The sequence below is a fragment of the Ceratotherium simum genome, chromosome 5, assembly GCF_057802395.1.
Source record: "Ceratotherium simum simum isolate JZ-2026a chromosome 5, ASM5780239v1, whole genome shotgun sequence".
NCBI classification, from domain to species: Eukaryota; Metazoa; Chordata; class Mammalia; order Perissodactyla; family Rhinocerotidae; genus Ceratotherium; species Ceratotherium simum.
Window position 1 is genome coordinate 58,649,329 of NC_141904.1, and position 10,183 is coordinate 58,659,511.

Consider the following 10,183-nt stretch of genomic DNA (forward strand, 5'->3'; position numbering starts at 1 on the left):
TGGGCATGAGGCCCTGGTGTACAGAGCAGACGTGCTAACCCTCTCCATCAGGAGCCTGGAGGTGGGCCCAGTCTGTAATGGGTTAGGAGAACCAGTGTGGTGGTGTGGGGAAGGGCAGGACTCTCTGTGAGGCCAGGATGGGTGTGTGTTTGATCTGCCTCAGAGGATGTGGTGGTGGGAGGATCACAAGGAGCTTGGAGGGCGAGGGGCGTTTTCCAGGGGAGCCACACAGGGAAGAGCATGCAAGGCAGAGGGAACAGTGTGCTCAGAAGCCTGAGGACTGCGTGGGCTTGGTGGGGCCAGGCAGTGGAAAAAGTAGCATTCAGGGCAGCAAAGGGATACTTGTTCAGGATACCCCTTGATCACAGGGCCTTGACTTATCCTTGGAAATGACTGGAACCATTCAAAGAACGTTAGTGTGAGCGTCTGGCTCTAGAATGCACTGGGTTGGAGGGATTTATGGAGAGCCATTTGGTGGCTGGAGGTGCAGGGGGTTCGGTCTAAATGTCAGGTATGTGTGGCAGCTGCCCTACAATTACACAGGCAGGACCCCATGGGGTAGGGAGGCTCAAGGAGGCTAATGGAGATCTTGAGGTCACCAAAGCCCTCCAAGCCCTCTGGGTGCTCCCTCTTCCAAAGGCAAAGCTCGACAAAGGCTATGGATTTTAATGAAAATAGCCTAAATGGAAGAATCTGGGAAAACTTGGCATCTTTTAAAATTTGGTTCTACTACAGTCTTCTGACTGAAGTGTGTGCCCTTGAGGCATTTTCTTTGGAATCAAGGAGACAGGATCTCTATGTCAGAGCTGCTGGGGTGTGTATGTCAGGACCTATGGCGAGAACACTAGTCCCAGTCGCAGGGAGATGTGTGCATTGCTCCCCCACCCCAGCTGATGGCACCTTTGGGGCCTCAAAAAGTTACTGATCACAGAGAGGGGGGAACCGACCCAAAAAGCCAAACAAATCCAGCAGGGACTTGCCAAAGGCAGTGCGGAGTGGGCAAGCTTTTTTTTTTCTGTCCTCGAAAACCTACTAATGAATCACTCTGCCATCAAGCTAATAATAATGAATACAGATAATTACGGTTTATCAAAATCCAGGTAGTGCCAGACCCTGTGCTGGTGCTTTCCAGTTCTTCCAGGGTAGGTCTGATGAGTCCCATTTTCCAGAGAAGGAAACTGAGGCTCAGAAAGTAGAGTGCTGTGTTCAAGGTTTCTGGAGGGAGCAGAGCTGGGATTTGAACACTGCCTGATTTCAAAGGCTGGTTTCTTTTGTCTGTAGTTTTGGCAGCGGTGATTCATTCTCTCTCTCTCTCTCTCTCCTCTCTCATTGCTCATTCTCTCTCTCTCTCTCTCCTCTCTCATTGCTCATTCTCTCTCTCTCTCTCTCCTCTCTCATTGCTCTCGCGTTGCTCTCTTATTTCTCTTGCCTCTGTCTCTATTTCTCTCTCCCTTGCTCAGTCTTTCTCCCTGTCTCTGCTTATCTCTGATCTCTCTGTTTCTTTCTGCTTTGGTTGGACTCCTCACATTCTTTATATTTTTTCCCCATAAAAGTGTTTCACCAGATGGGTCCCTAAGTGCCACAGATGTGTGCTCAGAGGAGTATTCTCAAATCAGAGGAAGAGGGCCTTAGTGGGACCCCTCACGGTGCGATCGCCACCTGGTGGCCGATGGGGGAGGTGCGGTGCCAGTGGCCTGATGGGCGCTGATGGGCGCTGGTGGGCGCTGATGAGCGCTGGTGGGCGTGAGCCTTTCCGGGTGTCTGGAGCAGGGGCAGGGAGGGATGTTTTTCTCTAACTGTGTAATCGCAGAGCTCTGTGCTCTGGCTGGTGGCAGGCTTTGGGAGATGAGAGGCACTGGGGTTGTGGGAGTGCCTGGGACTAGGCCAAGGAGGGGTGTGTGTGTGTGTTGTGTGCATGCACATGTGTGTATCTGTGTGGGTGTAGTGTGTGTGAGAGAGACCTTGGCCCTCATGCCCTAAAGGTTGAGTCGGTTTCCTCAGCAGCTTCAAAGTTCCTTTGGGGTCCTCTCAGCCACTCACTGACAAAATTCTTCATATCCCACCTATTTTACGGAGTAAAACCTTGAGGCTCAGGGAGGTGAACTGACTTGCCCAAGGTCACCAGCCTAGAATAGGGAATCAGTCTGAGGTCTGTTGGACGTGAAAGTGCTGTTCTGGCATCCAGCTTTGTTCTCCTTGGGGACAGATGGGGCTGTGGGATGGATGGATACTCACGGTCCCCAGGCCACCATTTGGTGGCAGTCATCGTGGGGCTGTGCACCACAAACTCCTGGGTGGCTGCATCGTAGGTGGCTTCAGTCTCCAGGCCCGGAAGATATGTCCCTTGGAATCAAGGAGAGGAGTTAGACATCAGGCCAGGAGGGACTCTCACCTGGGGAGCAGTGTCTAGGTGGGCCTGGACTCGCAGGCACCAGCCCAGCATGGATTCACAGGCCTAGCTCCCAGCTGTACCCACAGGCGTTTCTCCTTTCACCCATGGGCTGTCCGGGGGACACAGGCCAGCCCAGGACAAGGGATGGTTGCTGACATGTCTAGAAGGGATGACCTACCCCACTGCTAGCTCATACAATGTTTGTGTAGATTAGAAAAAGGCACCCCTTCCTCAAGACCCCTGACTGCCATCTGCTGTAACGTTTTCCTAATAAATAGACAAATCTATGACTACTGAGATGTGGCTGGGCCCTCTGGAACTGTGTAGTGCACAGCCTGTACCCCGTATGCAGCAGGCCTGGCTCACCATGTCCCAATTCCGTCTGGGCGTATGTTGCGATGATCTGGAACCTGTGGCAGAGCGGGACCCATTTGGCAATCTGCTCCTCCGAGCCCAGGCTCCTGAGGGCTTTTAGGAAGATGTTGTGTAAACTGAAGGCCAGATTTCCAGAAAGGGCTCTGTGGGGGAGAGACGCTGTGGTTGAGCAGCCCATGGGAGACAGGGGCCCAGGTACCCTTAGCTTGAACAGGGTGCAGGAGGGAAGGGGCACCTGGCTTCCTGGGTCCCCAACAAGCATTGCCTTTGTTGGGGACAACAGCTCCTGGGGCTAGGGGTTTCTGGGTAATCCCAGGTGAATTCCTCTCTGGTGGGGCTGCCCTGGGAGTGAGCACCTGTAAGCGTAATATAGTTCAGGACCGTCTTCTGCCCAGCCCAGGCGCTGTGCTGTCATCTGGTAGTGGAATTTCTTCTGAACGGCGGCCTCATAGCATTCATTTTGGGTCAGGAAATAATTATCTTTGAGGCTAAACGCTGGGTCATTGTGGATGATGTTCTCTGCCAGGGACAGAGAAGAGAGGGCTTAGAGACCTGAGTGAGGTTCCTGGTGCCTTCAAATCTTCCCACCCAGTTGCCTCATGGACACGGAAAGGAAGTCAGACGTTACTGTCCTTTTATAGGCAAGATACCTGAGTCCCAGAGGGGGAGAATGACTCGCCCAAAGTTACAAAACTGTGCAGTGGCGGAATAAGGGCCAGCATCCAGGTCTTCTGCTGCCTAGGACTTTTCTATCCCTCAGATGGGCTCCGGGAATATTGATATGTTAAAGATGCCCTTATAGTCCAAAGGAATGAATCTCTAACAGTTGAGTTTTGAGAGCAAAGTTTGCTATTTGAAGGTGGGACTGTTGTGAAGGACTCTTCTTCCAGGAAAAGCACACGGGCACAAAGTAGATGCTCCATTCCCCAGCCTCCTCTTACCGACTTTCCTCCGGAGTGCAGTGTTCTGGGCCCCTCCATCAAGGATGTTGGTGAGCCGCTCCACATCGAAGGACTGCTTGTACCTCTCGCTCTCTATGTCGGGGTGCACTTGCCTGCTCCAGGTATCCCCCATTGACACTCGGTGCACTGGGCTGCCCATCCTCGCCTGGATCCGCCTGGCGTCTGAGGAGAGATACTGCTGGCCTGGCCGTTCTGAGCCTTGGGCGGTGCTGAGAACCTGTGTGCGGGAGGGGCTGCGCAGGGCAGAGTGTCAGCCAGGGTTGCTTGACGGAGGCAAGCAACTCCCCTGAAATACTTGAGTGCCGCTCCAGCCCCACGCTCCTCCCTGGGGGCACTGGCTGAGTACCAGCATCGTCTAGGCATTGTGTGCAGTAACTGCTCAGTAAATGGTAGTTCATTGCGTGTGAGTCAGGATTTGGACAGGGTCTCGTCACCAAGCTCACGCCGTCCAGTCAGTGAAGGTCACACACGAAGAAGATTAATCTTAGAGAGGTTAAGTATGTGTCCTCTAGCCACATGTCTGTGCCACAAAGCACATGCTCCTTCCAGGCTACAGCCCCATCATGGGGGCTCACTGGGGGGACCTGTGGTCCCAATTCACCATTTGACCCATTTCTGTGCGCCTTGAGGGGTACTGTGGAGCTGAGGGGAGGAAGCTTGCTGCTTGTCTGTGAAGAGTTCCCCTTGAAACCCCTGTGTGGCCCCAATAGCCAGAGTGGACCCTGCATCCTCACAGCAAGCCCTGGGCCTCTTAGAAGCCCCTGTTCCCCACCAGGTGCAGTCCGTTCTACTTCTCGAATCTCTCAAATCTATCTGCTCCTTTTCCATCCCCGCGGCTACCGCTCAGGCCACCATCATCTCTCACCTGGCCTCAGGGTCACTCTTGTCTGTTCTCCCGGCGGCTAAGGCAAGCTCTTAAACTGCAGTCACATTGTTTTCCACCCCTGCTTGGAATCTGTCCTCCATACCCACTGTTTGTGGAAAGGAGCCCATGCTCCCTGCCATCCAACCACCCCCACCTCTCTCGCCCCTTGCCCCCTATCTCCTGCTCCCCCTACCCCGGGCCTCCTCTCCCTCTCCCCCTACCCGTTGCGCCCGCTGTTTCCCCTGGTGTTCCTAGTGAGCCCCAGCCTCCAAGGACCCTTCCCCTAAGAAGCCTTCTTGACTGCAGCGCCCCCTGGGGGAATAGAGCACCCCTTCAGTGTCCCCATTGGGCGCTTTTAGAGTGGATAATAAGGGACAGTTCCTTATTTACTGGACTGTCCCTCTTCCAAGGCAGTGAGTGCCTGGGGGTGCTGGCTCTGCTTTGTCTTGGGGCCCAAGAGCCTAGCTCACAGGAAGCGGGCTGTAAATCTTTCCCGCAGGAGGCCACTATTTTGATTCCCTTCCTTCTTCCCCACAACCCCACTGACATGCTACTATTATTATTACCATTTTATAGAGAGGACAGGAGCCTCGGGAAGGGAGGAGACTTTGTAAGGTCATGCAGCCACATGTAGCAAGTGGGGTTCATATGTAGGCTTCCAAACTGATATCCTTAAGTGGGTGGCAGGGCCAGGGGGGTGTTGACAACGGGCCCAGCAGGTTCAAGGAGCCCCCATCATCTGCCCCCTGGATGCCTGCGAGGCCACCTAGCCCATCTCCTCTCTTCCTGCCCCACCTCCTCTCTGCCTCTTGCCCCCTCCACTCCAGCCACCGCTGCCTCCTTGCTGTGCTGGAACACTCCAGGCCTCACCCCTCACCCCCCAGCCTCTGCTGGGGCTGTGTCCTCTGCCTGGAACGTGCTTCCCCGGGTGTCCTCCCGGCTCCCTCGTTGCCTCCTTCAAGTCTTTGGTCAATGTCACCTTCTTAGCGAGGCCCTCCTGACCACCCTCCTTAAAATCCCAAGCCCCCTCCCCTGGCAGTCCTCCTCCTCACTCTGCTCTCCTTTTTCTCTTTTCACTTATCCTAACATACAAGATAATTTGCTCATTTATCACGTTTTTGTTTATTGCTGTCTCCCCCTACCACAGGTAAACTCCAAGAGTGCAGGTAGGATCCTTGTCACCTGTAGCCCCAACACTCAGCACAGGACTGGGTCCGCTGGCCGAGTCCACCTAGTAAATCAGTGTTGAATGAAAGAAAGCAGTGCTCAGAGTCATTAGGAGTGGCAAGGAGGGTTACTACTAGGGTGGTCCAGTCCTCAGGGTCTCCCAGTCCCTCCCCTGTCCTCGGCCTGACTCACCTTTGTCCTGTGTTTGCACTGTAGGTGTGGCCTGGCCTCTCTAGCTGCCGGCCTAGGCCTCTTGCTGGCAGCTGCCTATCCCCTTTCTCCTCCCCTACAGGGGCCGGAACACTGAAGACTGAAGGCTCTGCCTGGCAGGCTCTCAGCTCTTGGCTGAGCTCACTGCGTGTTCTCTCCTGCCCCCTCGGTGGATGTGACTGTGCCCAGCACTGGGGCTGCCCCAGGTGGAATGCTGTGAGGATGAGGTGGGATAGATAGCTTAGCACGAGGCTGGCTGGGCAGCTCAGTGAGGACCAGCTATGGAGCTTTCTCTTCCTTTCCCTGCCTATCTGGCCCCGCCTCCCAGAGCCTGGTCCTGGTGAAATGCACACACTTTTACTGGACATAAAGAAATACCACAGCCCTCACCTGGAGTCCAGAGACTTGGGTTCAAATCCTGGAGATGTGACTCTGAGTTCCTTCACCTCTTGAAGCTTCCCTCCCCTTTTCTGTAACTCACAGGGTCTAAAGGAAAGCTCTTGGTCAACTGTAAAACCCGGAGCATTTGTAACTCGAGATTATCACTGTTTTCTTGCTTTCCCATGAAAGAATTTCTTAACTCCCAGGAGTGATGTTTAATGGTGGAATTTCGGATTCTTTGCCTGTCTGCTGGTGAGATGGTTATGGGCTGGTGCGTGAGGCCTTAGGTTGCACAGGATGTGTTGATTTGTTTACTCATCAATACATATTTTTGAGTGCCCACAGTGATCTAAGCACTGGGGTACAGCAGGAAGCAAAACCAAAACAAAACAAAGCTGTCCTAGTCCCTTGCCCTTGGGGCATGTCCAAGAGGGGAGTTGGGGCTGCTGGGGAGAAGGACAGTCACAATAGGACCGAGCAAGAGACCTAGATGGGATACTCACAGCCACTTCTGATGACTTTGTAACTTTTTTGAGCTTGAAACCTACTTGCCCTCTTTACCTGTTCCCGCTGTCCGCAAGCACCCCTGCTTTCCCTGTGCAGCTCCTCTTCACCTTTTCATCTCACCACAGATGTTACAATCTCTCGGGAAGTCATCCCAGTCTGGATTAGAAGCTCCTGGATCAGCTTTCTTAGCTCCAAGCCTTTGCCCTTTGTGGTATAACAAAAAATATACATTTGGTCTTTCTCCCCTGTTCCTGGCACAGAGCTCCTAAGAACCCTTGGAATCTCCTGAGTGATAAGACTGTCTTTTGTATCTATGGCTGGGGGCCCATAGATAGCTTCAGGATAGGGGCTGGTTGCCAGAAAGGCCAAACCTTAATGAGAGGGTTGGAACTTTTAGTTCTTTCCACTCCCCTCCCTCCCTCCCCCGACCTCCAGGAAGAGGAGAGGGGCTGGGGATTGGTCAATCACCAGTGGCCAGTGATGTAATAAATTATGCCTGCATAATGAGACCTTAATAAAAATCCCTAAACAACAGGGCTTGGGGAGCTTCTGAATTGACAAGCACGTGGAGGTGCTGGGTGGGTGGCGTGCCCCGAGACGGCACAGAGGCTCCACGCTGCCTGCCCGCATACCTCGTCCTCTGCATCCCTTCCAATCGCCTCTTTCTGAATTGTATCCTTTATAATAAACCGGTAAACATAAGTAAAGTGTTTTCCTGAGTACTGTGAGTCATTCTAGCAAATTATTGAAGCCGTGGAGGGGTGTAATGAGCGGTTAATAATGGATTGTCCACTCGCTTTTGTGTCTTTCCACAATGCCAAATTTATTGGGGTAAATTCAAAGGATCTCACCGTAAGTGGTGGAGGTCCAGGAACGGTGGTAACAGCCCAGCGTTACTTTACAGAAACTCAATCAAACATCACATATTAAATCAGATGAGTATCGTAAAAACATGTTAATTAACACCAAACACAGCATTCCATATGCAAGGGGTTACGAACCAAAGTCCTAAAGTCCTTGGCACGGTCCAGGGTGTCAGAAAGGGAAATCGGTCCAGCTGAAGGGCACGGCGAGAGGCACGGGAATCAGCAAGGTGACCAGCAGTGAGTCGTCCTCTCTCTGGGATGACTCACTGGCGTTACTGTTCCTTCCTCTCTCCTTTTTATGCTGCTTCTGCATCTTATCCAGGTCTGCAGTTGTGCTGTCTGGTTATCTCTGGGTGTGTCTGTGGGTGTTCCTTTCAGGCATTGTCAGTTACACCCATAACTCCATTTTCTTGTGCGGAGTCCTTAGCATGAGTTCTTCCATTTTGTATGCTCTCTACAATGGGGTTGTGAGAACCCCTGCATTTATAGCCAGTAGGTCAGAAGTACAAGTGGCCCCTGGCATTTGCAACTGATGTCTGAAGTGAGGGCAGTCTTGTGGGACCTAGCCCTAAATCTGCAGGATCTGCACTAATCCCAAGAGTTAGTGTCATAATTGAATTGAATGGACAGCCAGGTGCTGTTGAGAATTGGATGCTTTGTTGTTGGTGTGGAAAAACCATACATTTGGTGTCAGAAGTTGTGTTAGAAAAAGGCACCATACCCTTGGTACTCTCACTACAGTGGTGGCTGTTTTTCTCTTTAACTCTTGGTTTTCATCTAAATCACTAATGAAAGCAAGGAGTGTTTTGTTCCTGGTCACCAATGCAGTGCCAGCCCCAGCCCAGGGCCTGGCCCAGGGTAGGTGCTCAATAAATACTTGGTGGGTGAATGAATAAACAAAGGTTGGCAGAAACCATCAGGATTTTCTACCCCAAGGGCATGGCCAAGCTTGAGGAAGGACTCTGGAGTTTTTTTAAAGGTAGGGGTTGGTGTGTGTGTGGGTCTACCCTATTTGTCCGCATTTGTGTACTCCAACATGAGACCCAGCCCTCCAGTCTCAAAGCTGGGGATTCCTTTGGGACTACTTGTACCAAAAAGCTGTGTACCCAGCTGTGTTTCCAAAGTGATCCTGATCTTTCTGCCCCTTTCCTGGTCTTTCCTCATGGCTCCTGCCGTCCTGTGCCCTTCAGGAACTCAAGCTGTCAATATCCCAGGAGTTTACAAGGCTCCTGTCAGGTGGTCCTTCTGTGAAAGGGTTGTTCTGTAAGGTGAGCAATTTTCCTTTCTCCTCATGTTTTTGCTCTAAAATTTGGCTTGTCTTATGTTTAGCATTAGTATTTGTGTGCCCCTACCCATCATTCCTTGGACAAATATTTTTGGAACACCTGCAGTGCACTGGGCGCTGCTCGGGGTGGGATCCAGAGGGGAACCAGGTCTCAGTGAGCAGGGTGGGATGTTTATAGGTTCCCTCACCTCCATTGCATAACAACCCTGGTAAGTAAGATGCATCACCCCATTTTGCAGGGGAGGAAGCAAGCTGAGAGAGGTCTTGTCACTTGCCTGGGTTTAAACAATAAATAGATTTCAGAGCTGGTCTTTGAACTAGGTCTTCTGATGTCCAAGACTGACTCTTAACCCATTTGTACAAGGTTGGGAAAGAAGTTGGGAGATGCAGAGCTCCTGTCCTGGCAGGACTTGCGAGATGTGGTGACTCTGGGCAGGTGCCCTTTCCACCTGGGTCTCGGCCTCCCCATCTGTGATGTGGGGTGTCTGCTCACTAAGGGACCTCACAGCTCCCCACCGTGTCCCGAGGTAGTGTCCAGCTTGTGTCTTGAGGAAGAGGTAGGACCCAAGATTTGAGACATCACCCAGCAAGTCCTGCTGCGACACGGTGGGCCTGGATCCCCTGTTGCTGTTGCCAGTGGCTGTACACAAAGTGGTGGCTTCAGGGAAGGTGGCCTTCACCCTACTGTTTGGAGGGGAAAGTTCTGGATTCCAACCTGGCCTCTGCCAAGACTTGTTCTGTCACTGCCCATGGGCGGTTATTTAATTTCTCTCCGCCATAGTTTCCACATCTTGATTTTCTTGAGATTAACTTCTTGAAGTTCTTTTAATATTTGATAAATTCCATGTTTAAATAGTTTCCTCATCAACTTTGGAGCTGACCCTCTATATGTTTTGGATGTGATCATTTCAATTTGTTACACCAAATGATTGACTTCTCTAGCTTAAAATTTTTTTTATTATAAAAAATTTCAAACCTGTACAAGAGTAGAGAGAACAGCGTAATGAACCCATATGTACCTAACGCCCAGATTTAACAATTATCGTCTTACGTCTCCCTAGTTTTTGTTTTCAACTTTTTATTTCAAAATAACTTTAGACTTTCCAAAAGTTTGAAAAAATAGTACAGAGTCTCTGTATACCTTTCATTCAGCTTCCTTGAAAGTTAACATCT

The 10,183-nt window shown here is 51.6% G+C and overlaps 1 protein-coding gene across 1 annotated transcript in view; it reads right to left on the bottom strand.

The window, feature by feature from the left end:
• Positions 1-7,967, bottom strand: part of ACOX2 (acyl-CoA oxidase 2) — a 32,088-nt gene extending 24,121 nt beyond the window's left edge. The window contains exons 1-6 of the mRNA XM_004419871.3: positions 7,861-7,967; positions 6,914-7,063; positions 3,709-3,962; positions 3,124-3,286; positions 2,759-2,910; positions 2,236-2,343 (exon numbers count right to left, since the gene is read on the bottom strand). Coding sequence (XP_004419928.1) covers positions 2,236-2,343; positions 2,759-2,910; positions 3,124-3,286; positions 3,709-3,868 — 583 coding nt within the window. The 5' untranslated portion in view covers positions 3,869-3,962; positions 6,914-7,063; positions 7,861-7,967. The remainder of the gene's footprint in view (positions 1-2,235; positions 2,344-2,758; positions 2,911-3,123; positions 3,287-3,708; positions 3,963-6,913; positions 7,064-7,860) is intronic.
• Positions 7,968-10,183: the final 2,216 nt, after the last annotated feature.